The sequence below is a fragment of the Sinocyclocheilus anshuiensis genome, unplaced genomic scaffold, assembly GCF_001515605.1.
Source record: "Sinocyclocheilus anshuiensis isolate Anshui unplaced genomic scaffold, SAMN03320099.WGS_v1.1 scaffold189, whole genome shotgun sequence".
Lineage (NCBI taxonomy): Eukaryota > Metazoa > Chordata > Actinopteri > Cypriniformes > Cyprinidae > Sinocyclocheilus > Sinocyclocheilus anshuiensis.
In genome coordinates, this window is record NW_015540861.1 from 961,661 (window position 1) to 981,903 (window position 20,243).

General features: G+C 38.5%; 1 protein-coding gene across 1 annotated transcript in view; it reads right to left on the reverse strand.

Annotated features, from left to right (window-relative positions):
• Nucleotides 1-19,875, reverse strand: part of LOC107688015 (gamma-aminobutyric acid receptor subunit alpha-2-like) — a 27,392-nt gene extending 7,517 nt beyond the window's left edge. Inside the window, exons 1-3 of the mRNA XM_016485558.1 lie at nt 19,645-19,875; nt 19,181-19,259; nt 12,313-12,428 (exon numbers count right to left, since the gene is read on the reverse strand). Of these exons, the coding sequence (XP_016341044.1) occupies nt 12,313-12,428; nt 19,181-19,242 (178 nt within the window). The 5' untranslated portion in view covers nt 19,243-19,259; nt 19,645-19,875. The remainder of the gene's footprint in view (nt 1-12,312; nt 12,429-19,180; nt 19,260-19,644) is intronic.
• Between the last annotated feature and the right edge of the window lie 368 nt (nt 19,876-20,243).

Below are 20,243 nucleotides of genomic sequence, written 5' to 3' on the forward strand. Positions count from 1 at the left end.
AATAAAGATACACACACACACACACACACACACACACACACACACACACACACACACACACACAAAAAGGAGTTTCAATGCAAACAAATGCAGAGCAGCACTTTGTCCCATATGCAGATAAATATCAGAATGGATGATAGATTCTCATAAATGAGCTCATAAGTTCAAAGCAGAGCCCGGGAGTCTTCAGTGCTTCTTTAGTGCTTAAAATGGCGAGTGTATTCTGAGCTTGGAGAGGCTGGTGTGTTGTATTAATAGCTGTCTAATGTAGGGGTGGTTTATTCAGCGCTGAGCAGGAGGAGAAATGCTCGGAGATACCAGGATGCTTTGATGTCTTTTCTGTGGGTTTTTATTCACTTATTCTCCTGTTTCACAAACGCCAAGCTGATAAAAATACTGAGTAATCAACCAACAACAACAGCAATCAAACAAACAAGAAGAAATTAAGACTGCTCATCTTAAAAACAATGTCACTCTCTCTTTCTGTCTGTCTCTGTCACGTCTCAAAAATTGCCTTAATTATACAATGTCACGCGCTCGTCTGGGCGCCAACCCAACGAGCATAGAAAAGGGGGAAAAAAAATCCATTGATATTCATCTCTGGCTAGATTTTGCATGTCGTTTCTGCACAGAATCAATGGACTGCTGGAAAAGTATAAAAAGACATAGAAAAACATTGAAGTTTCATTCAAAACTAGATGTTTTCGTCTAGTTGCAGTGGTGTTGCTATGCAGTTGCTAAAGTGTTGAGAGTGGTTTCTAGTCCATTGCTATGCGATTTTTAGATGGTTGCTATAGGGCTGAACAATTAATTAAAGTAAAATCGAAATTCATTATGGCTTATCCACATATCAAATCAGAAAGACTGCGATTGCATGTTCTTTTACACACAAGTAGCTCATTATCTGATGCTTTCAGTGTCTCAACATATCACCTTTTAATCAGATTTGAAATTAAAACATTTTAAACTTGTTGCCAACAAAAGCTTTAAAGGGCTCCTTGCACTTTTTTCCCACCAAAACAAAAGCTCAATGGTTTGAAACTGAAATTAAGAAGACACGTAAAATAAAATGATTATTACTATTATTTTATACTTATAGTTAATAATATTAATAAATATTAATATTTATACATAAAATACATTTTAATTTTGCAGTAAAATGGTATTACAATAGTATTGTCATGGTCTGCCTACTGTGCAGGAAAGAGGAGCACGGAGACGATGGGGAATAACACAATGAACAATCTTTATTAATCCAAAATAAAGACTTACACGAAGGAACACACATGTAGGACATAGGGTTGACGTATAAGACTGGACGCAGGACTCAGGAAAACACAGGGCTAAAATACCTGAACTAAATGGGGAATAAATGGGACACAGCTCGAATCAAATTAATATAATGGGAGCAGGAACAGGAAAGACCAAATAAGGGCATAATCAAACATGGGGAAAACTAGGACATGGAGCACGTGGGGGAGGAAAAACAAACACAAAACCGTCCATGGGCGTGACATTACTCCCCCCTCCCGGAAGGCGTGTCCCGCGCCGTAACAATTCCACCGGGGAGGGGGGCAGGCGCTCTGGAGGCCTCTAGGGACAGGCTTACATGGGATGGACAGCCTCCAGGGCGGTACCCATTCCGGGACCCATGCCGGATCAGGCAGTTCAGGAAGCCATGGCAGAGCAGGCAGACTAGGGAGCCATGGCAGAGCAGAGAGCTCAGGGGGCCATGGAGGAGCAGGCTGACTAGGGAGCCATGGTGGAGCAGGGAACTCAGGGGCCCATGGAGGAGCAGCCTCCGTGGCCTTGGCCTCGGCACTCTGCCCGGCCTCTACGGCCGGAGCCCTATAGCCCCCCCAAAAAATTCCTAGGGGGAAATTTCAGGTTCTGAGTCCCTCCGTGGGCCTGGTGTGGGAACAGCGGCCCTCCCTGGGCTTGACTCGGGAACTGTGGCCCTCCCTGGGTCAGACGTGGGAACAGCGGCCCTCTGTGGGCCGGACGTGGGGACTAGAGTCCGCTCTGGGCCGGAAGTGGGAACAGGAGCCCTCTCTGGGCTTAACTCGGGAACCAGAGCCCTCTCTGGGCCGGACATGGGTACAGGAGCCCTCTCTGGGCTTAACTTGGGAACAGGGGCCCTCTCTGGGCTGGACATGGGAACAGGAGCCCTCTCTGGGCTTGGCTTGGGAGCAGGAACCCTCTCTAGGCTTAATTTGGGAACAGAGTCTTTCTCTGGGCTTGACTTGGGGACTGGAGCCCTCTTTGGGCTGGACGTGGGAACTGGAGCCCTTTCTGGAGCAGACCTAGGGGCTACACTGGAGCGGGGCTGGAGCCGACACTGGAGCGGACTCAGGGGCTGGAGCTGACACTGGAGTGGACTCAGGACTCAGGGCCGACACTGGAGCGGACTCAGGGGCTGGAGCCGACACTGGAGCGGACTCAGGGGCTGGAGCTGACACTGGAGTGGACTCAGGGGCTCGAGCTAACAGTCTTTTTCTCCGCATACTCCTTCTCTGGTTTGGGGTTAAGGACCGGGCTGCTGTCAGCTGAGGGCTTGGGAGGGAATTGGCCGGCGGGCTTGAGAGTACAGCGGCTGGGCTTGACAGCTGAGTGGACAATGGGCTTGACGCCGAGCTGGTTCTGAATCGGGGCCGGACACTCTCCAGATAACGGAGGATACCTTCCCTCCAGCTCAGCCCAGGGGGCGATGGTAACTGGCCAGAACAACGAATTAAGGGTGGCATCATCCAACGCCGTCATCATGGCGAGCGTTGGATCATTCCCGGGTGAATTCTATAAACGGAAGATCTCTGTGAATACGTAGGGTGGGAAATCTTGTGTCGGTTTCCATTTCGAAACGGGGAATGGAAAACGATGGGGAATAACACAATGAACAATCTTTATTAATCCAAAATAAAGACTTACACGAAGGAACACACATGTAGGACATAGGGTTGACGTATAAGACTGGACGCAGGACTCAGGAAAACACAGGGCTAAAATACCTGAACTAAATGGGGAATAAATGGGACACAGCTCGAATCAAATTAATATAATGGGAGCAGGAACAGGAAAGACCAAATAAGGGCATAATCAAACATGGGGAAAACTAGGACATGGAGCACGTGGGGGAGGAAAAACAAACACAAAACCGTCCATGGGCGTGACATTACTCCCCCCTCCCGGAAGGCGTGTCCCGCGCCGTAACAATTCCACCGGGGAGGGGGGCAGGCGCTCTGGAGGCCTCTAGGGACAGGCTTACATGGGATGGACAGCCTCCAGGGCGGTACCCATTCCGGGACCCATGCCGGATCAGGCAGTTCAGGAAGCCATGGCAGAGCAGGCAGACTAGGGAGCCATGGCAGAGCAGAGAGCTCAGGGGGCCATGGAGGAGCAGGCTGACTAGGGAGCCATGGTGGAGCAGGGAACTCAGGGGCCCATGGAGGAGCAGCCTCCGTGGCCTTGGCCTCGGCACTCTGCCCGGCCTCTACGGCCGGAGCCCTATAGCCCCCCCAAAAAATTCCTAGGGGGAAATTTCAGGTTCTGAGTCCCTCCGTGGGCCTGGTGTGGGAACAGCGGCCCTCCCTGGGCTTGACTCGGGAACTGTGGCCCTCCCTGGGTCAGACGTGGGAACAGCGGCCCTCTGTGGGCCGGACGTGGGGACTAGAGTCCGCTCTGGGCCGGAAGTGGGAACAGGAGCCCTCTCTGGGCTTAACTCGGGAACCAGAGCCCTCTCTGGGCCGGACATGGGTACAGGAGCCCTCTCTGGGCTTAACTTGGGAACAGGGGCCCTCTCTGGGCTGGACATGGGAACAGGAGCCCTCTCTGGGCTTGGCTTGGGAGCAGGAACCCTCTCTAGGCTTAATTTGGGAACAGAGTCTTTCTCTGGGCTTGACTTGGGGACTGGAGCCCTCTTTGGGCTGGACGTGGGAACTGAAGCCCTTTCTGGAGCAGACCTAGGGGCTGGAGCCAACACTGGAGCGGACTCAGGGGCTGGAGCCGACACTGGAGCGGACTCAGGGGCTGGAGCTGACACTGGAGTGGACTCAGGGGCTCGAGCTAACAGTCTTTTTCTCCGCATACTCCTTCTCTGGTTTGGGGTTAAGGACCGGGCTGCTGTCAGCTGAGGGCTTGGGAGGGAATTGGCCGGCGGGCTTGAGAGTACAGCGGCTGGGCTTGACAGCTGAGTGGACAATGGGCTTGACGCCGAGCTGGTTCTGAATCGGGGCCGGACACTCTCCAGATAACGGAGGATACCTTCCCTCCAGCTCAGCCCAGGGGGCGATGGTAACTGGCCAGAACAACGAATTAAGGGTGGCATCATCCAACGCCGTCATCATGGCGAGCGTTGGATCATTCCCGGGTGAATTCTATAAACGGAAGATCTCTGTGAAGATGTAGGGTGGCAAATCTTGTGGCGGTTTCCATTTCGAAACGGGGAATGGAAAACAAAACACTTTCTAAAAACGGAAACAAAAACACGGGGAGAAAGGGCGCCGCTTACTGTTTCTTAGGTCCAGTCTTCTGTCACGGTCTGCCTACTGTGCAGGAAAGAGGAGCGCGGAGACGATGGGGAATAACACAATGAACAATCTTTATTAATCCAAAATAAAGACTTACATGAAGGAACACACACGTAGGACATAGGGTTGACGTATAAGACTGGACGCAGGACTCAGGAAAACACAGGGCTTAAATACCTGAACTAAATGGGGAATAAATGGGACACAGCTGGAATCAAATGAACATAATGTGAACAGGAACAGGAAAGACCAAATAAGGGCATACTCAAACATGGGGGAAAACTAGGACATGGAGCATGTGGGGGAGGAAAAACAAACACAAAACCATCCATGGGCGTGACAAGTATATATTTATATATTTTTCTTATTTTCTTTATATTTCATTTAATAATAATAATAATAATAATAATAATAATAATAATATCACTCTTTCATTTTTATTATAGCTCTCTCATAAAAGAGTCACAATCGCAATTTTTATCAGAAGAATCACGATTCAATATTTTTTTTTCCCACAAATCCTGCAGCACAATGTTCTTTACTGACTCAAAAGTGTTCACCCACAAATCTCTAAAGATATTCTGGTCCTGGGTTCCTCCTTCAGTGTAAGTCTATGAGATGTTCTTTGTCCATTTGCTAGGTTAAAATTGTAAGTCAATTTTTTTTTCTTAGAAACCTAAATAAGCAGTTTAAATAAAATAAAACTATAAGCAACAGTAAGGATAATGCAAGTCTAGTAATGGCACTAATAATTAAGACTACTCATCTTAAAAACAATGGCTGCCTCACTCTCTACAATTGCCCTCATTACTCAATGCCACATAACCGTCTGGGCACCATCCCAACGAGGATAAAAATGAATAATAAAAAAAAATAAATAGAGAAATTCCACTGAATTGACATTCATCTCTGACAGAAATGAAAGATTGCTGGGAAGGCATAAAAAAACTACTGTTTTAAGTAGCTTTTATAAACCGCAGCTATTGTGCATCAGGTGCCATTATTCTGCGGGGTTAGACGGTTGTGTTGTTAGCGGTCTGTGTTTCTGAGTGAATGTAAAGTGGCTCGGCCGGGTCTCAGAGGGACGGGGGAAGGGTTGAGAGACTGAAATCTGAAATGAGACTGTCTGAAATGAGACTGGGGGAGGTTTATAAAGAAGTGCTCTTATATACATGACATTATTCACATATGCAGCAGAGCGATGCGTAATGTCTGAGGGAATGCCCTCTCTGTTTGACTTGACCTCTTTCTTTTCTTCCTTCAGGTTTCCATTCATCCTGTGAGACCAAAGCTCTTCCAAAGCCTTGTGAACTGCCTTGCTGTTTAATTACTATCTAAATACACACTGGCATTTTAAGACTGCGTTCTAATTGAAAGGGAACTTGACTGAATGGTTTGGAACGTTCTACATAGTCGTCACCTCACAGCTGTGTATAAGCACACACACACACACACACACACACACACACACACAAACAAACCTGTTTTTCGTAGATTCATTATGATTATACAACATTATTAGTAATACAAAAAGAATAATCAAGATTATTATTATTATTTAAAAAATATAATCAATAAAGTAATACATTACTGTTGCAGTAATACTATTAAACTGTAAAATAAAAAAGAGTATTTAATAATAAGAATAATAAAAATAAGTCATAATCAAGATATTATTTCAATTTTATTAATATTATTATTCAAATGTAAAAATAGTATTTAATAATAAGAATAATAATCATTATTATTTAACACACAAAAATCTAATCAGTAAAGAAATGTTATAACTGCAGAGAAAATGTAAAGCTTCTCTTTTGTTGACAACAGATTTCGAAAATTTGGGAAGATGTTTTTGTTAAAGCATTTTTTTTATGATAACCTGCTTAAAATGTGAGATATAAATATAGAAAACACTGTCACAACGTGACACACCGACATTGCTATCCATAAAAGTCTAGAGGCTAGTTTTTGCACTAAAATGCCTTGGCCCTAATCCTTCCACTTCCCCAATTCTTGTAGAAAATCTTTTCACACAATAAATTAAAATCATCTCTGATATTTTCTGATCTGAGTCAAGACCATTATTTATAGCCTACATACTCTTTTCTTCTTGCTTCACTCTTCTTCTCTCCACATTCACTCGTTTTGTTTAACACAAGCATCAATGTACAATTAATCTACAGTGGCTCAATTAACCAGCCTTAAAATTGCTGATGTGGGTGTAACTCATGTAACCTCTAGTTTGTGATGTGGATCTGTAAATTTTCTTGCGACAACATTTTCAAAATAGCCCAAATGTGTGGAAAAAATTAAACCCTGGCAACACTGACAGCTCACTAGGTTTTTGAACAAAGCTTAAATTGCGTTTGTTAACTAGCCAGATCACAGTGAATGATTCAGACTGATTCATTTTGTGATGCTCTCTATCACATGCTACCAACTGCTTTTCAATCTTCATCAACCTCAAATCAGAAAGAGCAAACAATTTCGATTCAACCTCTCCAATGTAAGAAAACACTTGCAACGGCAATTACAACACCATGAATTCACCTTGAACTAAATCAATAGCCTCTTGAGGACGAAATGATTATCCAAGTCTGGTTTATGATTCTTCTAAATGTTCCATTTATTAGGTCATTATATCCTCATTCCAACAGTGTTAAACTCCCCTATACTATGAGAGATGCTCTTTGATTCGCTTGCAAAAGTTAATCAGCCATAAACATTAACGGTATAACAAGACATTCAGATTTACTGACACATTCGGCCATCCTGAGATTGACTGACTGCCGTATTGGATTGAGGAACAGGGGGTTTGTGGGAGTCTGGCCTCAGGAATGATGAGTATATCGACCGCTCAGGCTGTTTTCCCCTGGGTCTGGTGCTGTGAACGGATGGGCGTGACAGAGGATGACAAAAAAGCTTTTACATAAACAAACACATGATTCACCGGATTAACCGTTATGCATACAAGACACAAAAAGCAGGTGATTTAAAAGATGAGATATTTAATAACCAGTGTTATTTTAGTATCATTTAGATACTATGAGTTATATATATATATGATATATTATTAATATGATTTAAGTTATAGTAAGTTATATTATACAAATTAACAATATTATAACAAATTAATATTATGTAAATTATTATATAAATTAATTATATAAAATTGTTATATTTAGATATAAAAAATATTCTATATATTTTTTTAGATATCTCTGTATAATTTGTATTCATGGCAAATAGCTGAAATAAGTTTTATTTAATGTTTATTTTATTTAAAATGACAGAAATGTTTTTTTTTTATTATTTTAGTTAACATTTAGTTAAACTACTATAAGAATTATTAATATTTTTAATTTGTTTTTATTTTTTTCTGTTTTCAATGACATTTTAGTGAACATTTTAGTAATTTTGTAGTGTTTTTTGTCATTTTTATTTGACAAAATATATATTTTTTAAAATATGTCTGTATAATTTATATTTGATTTTATTTCAGTTTCAGTTTTAGTTAGTTTAGTACATCAAATTAAACTAAATGAAAATGAGAAATGTCACCATGGCAACTAGCTAAAAAAATAAATTAACTTTTAAAAAAAAATATTTCAACTTATTTCAATTTGTTTTTATTTGAAGTGACAAAAATGTTTTTTAATGGTTTTAGTTTTAACTAACCCCAGAGCTAACATGAACTAAATTCATATATTTTTATTATGTAACGTAAAAAATATTAATAAATACTGTATCAAATGTATTGTTCACTGTTAGTTAATGTTAGTTAACCAATTGAAAGTGTTTTTTTTTCTCAGATGAATCATAAAATCATTCCAATTTACTTATGAATCATTTAGACTAATTTACAAAATCTGTTCAACTTAATTACTGACATGAACCGACTCAAAAACAAACAAATCAAACACCCCTATTACTCCAAGAGCACTCCGGTGGAGACAGATGGTACCAACATATACACATGCCTGAGGAACCCTGAGGTTTGCAAAACATGTGACTAGTTACATTAATTCTTGTGAAAAAGTCATTGATGCGATTATTGATTTTTTGATGAAATGTTGACAGGATGCTGGTAGAAATCTACAAACAAATCTTTGAGCATGAATTAATGACCTCTAGCATCGAGTGTCATCACACCAATGACGCAAGACGGCTCACTCGGTTAACATGAACAAACAACCCAGACCCAGCCCTTGACCTCAGGATTAATGAGCCGGTCTGACCGGACCTGAGGTCAAAGGTCATGGGTTAAAACTGAGCCGAGAGAGAGCAACTGAGAGGACCGGAAGAGAATTGAGATTCAACACGTGTCGAGTGCAAACAGCTCATTCAGCTGTGCCGTTAAAAACTGTTCAAAGGATGTGAAGAGATAAAAAGATTCAGCTCTCCTCTCTCCTGAAAATATACACCTTGAACGGCTGAAATAGTATTAGTTATTAATTCTGCTTTGTCTTTTCAAGCTCTCGTATTATCACCAAAGTGTCAACGGTAGGTAAGTTTTATACCAGCTGGTTGTTTATGCTAAGACCAGCTTGAACCTCCTTTCCTTTGAGCTCTAAACATGAAACCGTGAAGGCCCTTACCTGCCTAGAAGAATGTTTTTTGCTCAGATGTTTTCCAAGCTCATGCAATTTATTGCCTTTCTGCAGCTATGTTTCATTTCGGTATCAATTTCATTGAGGTATATTTCCTGTAATTAAATTTAAATTACTATATATTCAAATAGAAAACAAATTGTTGGAGGAAGGACTGTCCAGCTGTCACGCCACCATATTTGTCACATTTTAGCATTGGTGTCTCTGATTGAAATTGTTAGCATGCAGCTCTTTTATGGATGTTGGCTTAGTGAAGTTCTCTATGGTCAGTATTTGAAAAAGGTTTGCTGTCACTTTGCTGCAGTGTTGTTTGGACACAATCCTTCTTAGTGTTTGATGGTCCCTAACATTCAGCGTTTGCTCACTTTTCTTCTTCACTGTCAAGTCTTGCCATGCTTTGTGCATGCAGTCATAATCGTAAAGACTGTTGTTCTTAAAACACCAAAAAATAAGGTTACAGACTCCTGCTAAATGGGCTTTTTTGGAAGTCTGACAAGTCACCATTTCACCGACCGCTTGTACTAAAAGCTGCTGAACACAACTTATACTACACTGATACAGAACCAAAAGAATATAGCAAAAAGGCAAATAAAAGTTAACCATTTTTTTTAGCCTACAAAAAATAGGTATTCATATGATTTTGTCCAACCCGTGTTTGTATATCAGTGGTGTTCTGAAATGAGGCAAAGTACTTTTTTTTTTTCTGTTTAAATAAAATGTAAATTCATGAATTTCATGTAAATTCATGTCCCAGTCACATTTTCTTGGTTACATAAACATTACTTACAATTATATTTTATATTTTTACATTAACAATGTAATCAATATTCTATTTATTAAAGCCAAGTATGAATCTCATCAAGTTAGTGTTTTTAAGCATTTTACATTTATTCCAAATTAACAACTCAAGGCAGTAACAATTTATATAATATTTTATTTGTGAACTTATGTTAAGCTTTTCTTTTTAATAGTTAACTTTTAAATATTTTAGAATTTTTCCAATTATTAGTCATCAAAGCTCAATATATTGGTCACAGACACATTTAGCTTAAATTTCACCAAGCTGATTACTCAATAAAAACTCCCAGAGATCATATTTTCAGACCATCTCAAGTCTTATTTTGATGTAACAAAGTGATTATATCTAAGTGTGTGAGTTGTTTACTTACTTTTTAAAATTAGTCTTCCCATTAACACCATTATATTGTTCATTCAGACTGATTTGCAAACGCGGAATGCGCATGAACACAAGAGGTGGGATTTATCGCATGAACCAATCACAGCCGAACATAACCAGTCATATCCAATCATATCGTGATGGAGGCATTGGTTCCTCTCACGTGACTTTTCTCCATTCATTCTCAGTTACCCCCCACCAAACTTACCGCACGCTTTAGGGGGTCTGTTAAAACTCAATGGGCTCAGTGGAGACCCCCACTGTAACTTTACCTGCTGGTGTCGCTGTTGGACAGTGTTACTTTAGAAAAATTAGTGATTTATACAGTTTTTAATGATACATTTTGTAATATTTACATTGTTTTATTTTTGTACTACAAACTCTTTTCTCATCCAATTTTTGGAGGAGGCACTGCCTCCCTTGCCTCCTCGGAGGAAATGACCCTGATGTATATGAATGAATGAATAAATTAATGAATTTATATAGCGCTTTATTGTGTATTGTTGTACACCCAAAGCGCTTTACAATCATGTGGGGGGGGTCTCTCCTCAACCACCACCAGTGTGCAGCATCCACTTGGATGACACTTAATATACGCATATATTTGTGCTGAACAGTTAAACCTGCTGTTCTTCAGAAAAATCCTCCAGGTCCCGCAAATTCTTTGATTTTTCAGCATCTTTTACATATTTGAACTCTTTACTGCAGTGACGGTATGATTTTGAGATCCATCTTTTCACACTGACAACAACTGAGAGACTCTTACGCAACTATTACAAAAGCTTCAAACGTTCACTGATGAAATTTATTTTCTTATTTTGTTTAAATATCTTTTTTTATTATTATTATTTAGCACTGTCCTTCAGAAGCTACAGAAGATATTTACATGTTTCCATATTTTTTTTTTTTACATTTGCAGGTCTAGCGATTTGTCTCATCTCTCTCAATTAGCGCTGAGAAGTAAATGGGGTTCAAAATGCGATGCACAAATTTCTGGTTTTATTAGTTTAATGAATGTTTTTTTGTGAACTGAATCAAATGAATCAGAGTTTCAAATGAATGAAACTATTCAAGTGAATCAAACAATTCAAATTAATCAAATGATTCAAATTATTCAAATGAACAAAGCTACTGAGATGAATCAGAATTACTATTACTACTATTAGTAAACTGATCTGTTCAAGGAGGTAAAAAGTAGCTCAGATCATTTGGTCTTGGAAGAATTTGATGAGAACCGTCTGAGTCCATGAGATCTGACTTTTGATTGCAGACCGAATGTAGTTTGAGATGTTGTAATCTCTTCTAAAACCCCAGAGTAGACAAAAGTGAGATTAAAGGAGTCTTTTTCTCAGGAAAAAGAAAAAGTTCAGCGAAAGTCACCATTTAATTCTAGGAGACATTAAAGAGATTTTCATTTGTGATTTTCTTTTCTATGATAGTGCTGTGAGCTCACAGTCCTTCTACACCTATTAAGGGATGAATGACAGCGGCAGACAAATCCATAAGGTTCAGTGAAATCCTGCATATCGTTACGGCCTTTGTTAGCTAAACTAATCCGCTAATGGAAAAATGTCAGTGACACTTAAGTAGTGACAAAACATTTGAAAAATGCCTTCTTTTATGCCAGTCAATAGAGAGCTGCTTTATAATAGCACTGTGTACATGACCACACAAATCAATAAAAACAGGTACTCAGAATCTCTCTTTAATCTGGGCTAATGTACTTCTGTTGTCACCATAAGCACTATAATGTGTTCCTGCCTTCATCATCATAACATCAGACACAAACCACACTGATAAAACCGCTATAGATAAATGCACTGAAGATTAATTCTCAGGGCTGTGTTCAAATCCATTACGCTATGGATGTAGTGATGCTTGAGGAAAGATAAACTCGATTCTGGAGAAGAGCAGATGCTTCATATCTGCTCTCATTGTGGCATCATTTTTCTTTAACTGGATATTAAAAGCAACCCATTTATTTCAGACACTACTAACTCACCTCCCAGTCCGGGTCTCAGCCGGTTGTCGTAGCCGTCCAGCAGCCGGTCCAGGATGCGTGTGAACAGGGTGATGTTATTTTTGAAGGCATCTGTTGTGGCATCTGCGGACACTGACCTACACAACAAAGTCAAGTGTGTGTGTGTGAACTTAACAGTCTCATGAACAGCATGGGAAAGACTTCAGAGACTTCAAAAATGAGGGTGGAGAAACTACAGACCGAGTCAAATGAGGAATTACTGATATTCACAATGTTTTTGACGTCTTTTCATATTCATATGCTGCAAGTTACAGCTCTCATTTAAGACGTTCAGAGAATTATTGCACTGGATTCCAATGAAATTTGAAATCTTTTTAACTTTGAGACTAATTTTAGCTGTCAGAAAGCTGCTTTGAAGACAGCACTACAGCCAAACTAGTCTTTTTAAAAAGTAGTAAGCTGCAATACAGGTTAGTAAAAACTACTAGAGTTAAGTTATAATTACTACAATTAATACAATAACTACAATAAAGTTTTTACATGTTTTAGATAATAATCTGATTTCATCATTTAGAAAATTAATTAGGAAGTATTTTCTGACATAAAAACCATGAGGATCTCAATTAATTTACACTAAACACAGCTAATAAAACACTGAATGAAAGGCATAATGCTTAACTAATTGATAGTAATGATTTTTGAAACACTGCATGATGAAACAAGAATCATAATCATAATGATAGACAACATTATTTATTTAAATACATACATACATACATACAACATGGAGAAAATGTAATAACTTTTATAAGTAATGGTTTTTAACCACTTTGTTATAGAACATTGAATCCAAAAGCATAATTCTAAACAACAGAATTGAATAGAATATGTAATTTACAAAATAAAATAATATAAATTAATAAAATGAATGAATGAATGAATGACATGCAGGCAATTTAATTTCTTTTGTAAGTGATCACTTTTAACCAATTCATTAACAGCTGAATCAAAAGCATTTTTCAAAATATTTGTTTTACAAATAAAATAATTTTAAACAAACAAACAGGATTTTCTCAATTCTTGAGGGAGACAGAACTATTCAAGGAGTGTGCTTTGATTACTGCCTTAGTTTGCTTGTGCAGAATACAATGAAACGTGAAAACAGCAAGCGTTTTGTCAGACTACATTGCTACTTTTTGGAAAAGTACCTCCTTTCTGAAAATGTTATTGCTGCTAACTCCACAGCACTGCTGTGATGTGATTAGAGCGGTCTTTCACTCTGTTCCACTTACAGTAAAGTTTATGTGAAAAGCTGCTCAGGAATATAATTAACATACTTAAGCATAATTGGCTTAATTAGCATAAGCAATCATGCATGCATTATGAACGTCAACTTGATCTGTTTGCTAGCTGACTGTTAAACCCTTTTAACTCGCTCTGTTTCAAAGCCTATGTGCGGACTATTGAGAAAACCTTTTGAGGCATCCTAGGTGCATTTTCTTCCAAAGCTAATTTCTAAGACTATATTTTTGGTCAAACTGCATGCATAAATGCATCAAGCTAAATAACAAAGTAAAGAATATATCAATTAGACTGCTCTGCATCTGCATTTGGTGAATAATATCCAATACTTGTTTGTTACAAATTTTGGGGTGCTGATTCTAAAAATAGTGCCTGTTTTGCTCAAGCATGTCACATTTCCTTACAAAACATAATGAATTTTGTATCATTTTTGCTTTCAACAACCATATGAAGGGTGAAGAAGTCTTGTATTATCCCATAATCACCAGAAAACTGCCACAAAGACATGCTTGCCATCTTCCTCTGAGCAAGATTTCAACTATTTGCTCAATTTCCAGGCAAATGCCATGCGTATGAATGATTCTTAAGACATTATTTTATTACTAATCCTGATTTCAAGGTTAGAATTATGGCCAGCGACAGAAGAAATGCAAACATGACCCGGATATCTTTACTACATCTAAACAGCGACAGAAAATACAGATTTACAGTAAGTATCAATAAAATGTTTAAAAAATCTATTTAATCCAGTATGTACTTTATAGTATATCTCATCTTTAGTTTAGAAACATGCTAACATCAGACTCTATTGGAATCAGCCATGACTCGTGAGTTGTTGCCTTCCAAATCAGTCAGTTAGGATGCTGCAGTGCAAGGCAGCTGTCTATGTAGGCAGCAGTGAGGCAGCTCACTAGGTTTTGGAGCAAAGCCATAGATTATAAATGGACATGACTGGGCAAGTTCTTCTGAACGTGATTTCCGTCCAAATCGCTCCAAAGTAGTTCAGCTGGCAAATCAGCATATGCATAATTCTGCGCTCTGCCATGAGGTAATACCTCATTATAGAGCAAATTTGTAGCTAATTCCTACATAAGCCTCACATAAATTGAGAGTATTTTATAGATAATTATGCATCTTTGAAGCCGGTCATACTGTTACCATCTGGGTGAGCATAAAGGAACCTGAAGGAATAGTATCGACCCATTTAGAGTTATAGAAAGCACTCTGTTTTTACGGTTCCTCAACAGTTGGAGGACAAACCTCCCCCTAGCACTCCTTTCTCGGGGTGCATCCATGTGTGACCCAGATTAGCGGGAGGTTTATCTGATCCCGCCCCGATTCCAGTTATTCAGAGTGAATTCACTGCTTGTGGAAACCAGTAAAGCATATTTCATGAATCGACTTTATGACACAAACTGGAGGATGGGGTTGCTTATCGCAAGCATTATCTAGATTTATATGATATTGGTTTATTGATTGGTAAGGCTTGGTGTGACCATGTTCACTCCCAGGAGAGGGTCTAAGTCAATTATTTAATATAAATAAAAAGAAAACAGGCCATCTTATTAAGTTAAAACTAAATTGGCAGTGAACCTGAGCTGAGTTACAGAGCAGTCAGAGTAATTATAATCCATGTGGTCACTATTTAATCATGGGGTTGCAACAAAATCAAGGTTGAACCTCTTAATTATTGTTTTATCAGAATCAAAAAAAAAAAGAAACATTTCAACCAAAACACTCACTGGGCGTTCCAAAACACACAGATGCACATTGCTGTTATGCACTTAAAGTAAGGTACTATAGGTGTAAACAACCACTTTGGTTGGATTTTACAATTTTCACTTCGGACAATACTTTGCAATTAACAAACTGTCTAAAAACACACGGAATGATAGCCATTAGAATATATAAACATATTAATTTCAATTATTTTGTGTCACCTTCGCCCGATACATTAGGAATACATAGTATCTGTAAGCCATTTTCTTGCTCAAAATGAACCATAGCACTGCATTTCATATTGTATAATAGTTAGAAACCCTTAATTTGAAATTGCATTTTTCATTATTATGAAAAGCCCTTTGAAATGAGGGTTTAGAAATTCATGAATAGTTTATTAAAGGTGACATATCATGTAAATCTGACTTTTCCAGCTTTTAAGTGCTATAATCAGGTCCCCGGTGCATCTACCAACCAAGGAAACGTGAAAAAGATTAACCCAGTAACTTTGTTTTGGTAAGCCTTTTTCTGCAAGCATCTGAGAAAACGAGCGCGTCTGATTTCGCTTCCTTGGTGACGTGGCAAAAAACAGTATATCAGAAGTTTAAACTCATATGGTTTGAAACGTATGATTTCAGTACGATAAACATGATAATCAGAACCAAAGCAGATGTTTTTAGCAGGTACGAGCTGTAATGGCACAGCTCTATTCTGGAAAAGGGGGCGGGGAGCAGCAGCTCATTTGCATTTAAAGAGACAGGCCCGAAAAACAGCGTGTTTCTGCTTCCACTCAAAATAGGCATTTTCAAAATGATATAATAAATGATCTGTGGAGTATTTTGAGCTGAAATTTCACAGACACATTCTGGGGAATCAGGGTATCTTCCGTACAATTGTTTTTTAATTTAATGTTGAAATCTGAAAAATGAAAAACGGAACATATTTAGTTTTTCAATTGTTCAAACAAAACGAAAAATCAAGAATCCGGCTTTATTTTTCATTTTTACGTTCAGGGATAGAAAATGAATAAACAACTTGAATATTTGATCTCTACATGTGGGCAGGAATGAAACGCCCCTCTCCGCTGATTAGTCAACCAAACATCACAACATAATAATAGTCTTACAAGAAAAAAAAGAAAAAAGAAAAAGAAACAATAATAGTCCTCCGCTTCTATTGATTCTAAACATGTTTATTTCTACTACATTTTATCTCTTTCTCTTCATCAAACAGCCAAATTAATGAATGGCTTGACACAAACCATACAGAGGCAGAGCCTTTTGGCCCTTAAGCACACCGCCTGTTTTATTATAGCTAACCACCTATTAAAATCTGTGTGGCAAAACTGCGCAACGCACAGAATGTATTGTAGTGAAGCGCAGACCACTATCAATTTATGTGAACATACAGTCATAACTTTTGTTTTAGACAATATGCTGCGTTTTAGACAAAGGAGGAACTTAAATAATATGACAGATATGAAAAGAAATGACTTTGTGTAATTTACCTTCACAGCACATCTATTATTTTTCTTTTTTGAGTTGTATTCATAGAGCTCTTTCTACAAATTAAGAAAATCATATGTTGTTATCCCACTGGCATGTGACTATTTGTTCCTCAGATTGAATTTAGTGAAATGTGAATTTGACGTCATGATTTGAAAGTGAACTCGTTTGAGTTATAACATATCCAAACCCTGAAATAACACTTCAAACAATAAGCCAGTGTCATCAGTGTCAGAAATTAATTTTCCCATAAGGGGCAACTGATTTTCAGTTTTTTATTTATTTATTTATTTTTATTTTTTTACCTTTTACCTTTTGTATGTCATCTTTAATGTTAAATTCTTACATCAAATAAATTTGAATAATATGACAATAGGCTGTTACCACCAGTATTCAGTTATATAGAACCTGCGTCTGAAGATGCTTTTAGATGTATTTACAGTTTAATGCTGATCAGACAGCTGTACGTGCATTTACACAGCAATTACAAATGTATAATGAAATGAAATTAATGTTTTATACAACATTTTAATACAGAAATATGAATAAAATGAAATTATACTTGAATTATGAAAGTAATATCGCCACTAAGTGGCGGTGAGTCATTGTGTTAATAAAGGAGCCTTTTATTCAATCAATTCGTACAAAATGCTTCATTCATTTATTTAGGAATAAAATCAAGCGGCTGTCTATAATAATTGGTAATTGTATTGCTGTCTATAATAATGGGTTTTTCAAAGATTCATTTAGGAATGATACACCACTCTACTGCGAGTCAGTCACACGACGGTTCTGTGACTTTGGTTTAGTTGGCAGAGAAAATAACAATTTTGTATGCCATCAGTTAGCTGGCCAATACTCAATATTAATTAAATAAACTCATTTTATTGTCCAAAACTACCTGTGTTCACATAAATTATAGTGGTCTGCACTTGTCTACAATACATTCTTCCCACGCTGCAGTGCATCGTGCAGCTTTGCCACACAGATTTTAATAGGTGGTTAGCTATAATAATTCAGGTGGTGTGCCAAAGATGCAGACTAGTAGGTAGTTGTGAGTGCAGGTGCGAAGTAAATTAATATTTATGAGATAAACTAATATTTCATTGGTAGGTTGCATAATTTATGCCTACACAAAAGAAAGCTCTGTCTAGGATGACTCTGCCTCGATACGGTTTGTGTCAAGCCATTCGTTAATCTGGCTGTTTGATGAAGAGAAAGAGATAAAATGTAGTAAAAATAAACACTTTAAGAATCCATAGAAGAGGAGGACTCTTATTATGTTTTTTAGGACTATTATTATGTTGTAATGTTTGGTTGACCAATCAGCTGAGAGGGGCGTTTCATTCCCGCCCACATGTAGAGATTGAATATTCAAGTTGCTTATTCGTTTTCTATCCCTGAACATAAAAACGAAAAATGAAGCCAAATTCTTGATTTTTCTGTTTTGTTTGAACAAATGAAAAACGAAAAATGTGCGTTTTTTCATTTTTCAGATATCAATATTAAATTAAAAAACGATTGGACGGAAGATACGCTGATTCTGGGGACACCATAGACTTATATTACATATTGTAAAAAGGGGCATAATATGTCTCCTTTAAGTGTCATTCACAAATTAAATGTATTATTAAATATTCTGAAATAAAGCTTTTTTATTGCAAAATACTATTTTTCCCACTACAAGACAAAAACATGTTCACACACACGCACACGCACACGCACACACACACACACACACACACACACACACACATATGTGGCAATTACAAACCACCAAGATCGCGATTACAAAAATAGGATGATAAAGTGATATTTTCTGTATGACCTTTGGTGTAATATGTAAATACGTTTAATAAGATGTTTAATATTTAATAGGATTATGCATAATTAGAAGTGTGAACGCTTGAATGCGTACATGTTTTAGCTTTTAGTTAAAAAAAAAAAACAGCATTTGCACCTGTAGTACCTCCCCTAAATGAGAAAGCGCTCCGCATGGTTCCACGCTGTTCTACACCACCTAGAGGATTCTTCACTGATTTTGAACAAAAACCAATTATTTCACGAAGCTTCGCAAAAAAAACAAACAAACAAAAAAAATCTAAGCTAATTTGCATTAAATTAAACTTGCATTAATTATTCCTATTCAAATAAACATTAAGCCAGTCTTTGTCAGTCTTTGTCAGCAGAGCGATTTCTTTTGGTGACCACCGGAGTCGTGCGCGTAAAAGTCTCCAGTTACGCACGGAGACAAGAGGTTTCCAGTCAATCCCAGTATCTTCAAATTAAGGTTATAGCAATTATTTTGATGTATTGCATTCTCAAGCTCATTTAAAAAGCGAAGTCAAGACTGTCAGTCCTACCTGGTGTGCCAAAACAGCGTCAACACGAAGATGAGAAGATGAAACGCGAACCTCTCCCTCATATTTCTGCCACCCAAACCTGTATAGAAGAAGACAATTCCTCAAATCAGGTGAAGAAACTGAGGTTTGTTTTAGTAAAATACTGCCATCACACACTATGACGGGTTAAGTTGGTCCATTAGCGCACACGGTTCCGTGCGATCCACCTGCTGATCTTAGATGATGGATCCCAGACATTTCATTAATATTTACAGCGTGTAACAATTCATGATATGAATATCAATATCCCTTACTAACATTTCAAATCGTAAGATGAGAAAACCATGACCAAGTGACCACAGCTCGCGCTGTGATGATGATTTCCACTTAAATGGCAACATATGGCTGAGTATCATTTACACACATGGCCAGAAACACAATATCCACAACGGTGCTGTAGCCTACTTTATAGAGAGGACACCCACCTGTGATCCACCAGATCCGCTTTGTCCTTATGGATAAAGGCTGATAAATAACAACCGGAATGTGAAAGTTTATTCCCAGCCGATGAAACCGGATCACGAGTGTTATTCAAGAGCACGCACGTGGATCGGGAACGAGCATTAATTCATTCCCATAATAATTCACTATAAAATCAGATGCATATGAGCATCACTGAGGGTCTCTGATCCTCAACCGCGTCTCTCTCACTCTAACTAACGCACCGACGCGCCGTGATCTCAGATCTTCTTTACTGAATATCATACTGCTCACTATTTATTTTTTTCTCCTGAAAGAAAGAAAGGGGGGATAAGTACAAAGAAATAGACAGATAGAGAGCTGGGTCCTAAAGGCAGTTATATCAGGGCGCTGATCGCTCGCGCGCGCTCTCTCGTACACACATACACATCACATAATGACACGTTGTGTCATGGTGTACATTTATTAGCAGTAGCCAGGGCTGTGCACAGACCTTTTGAGGGGCATGTGCTGAAACTGAAAAAGGGCACCACCCTCCCCTTAATGACAAATTAAATAACACAAAATAATAGTCTCAAAAGCTTTAGATTTATTCACTAATAAC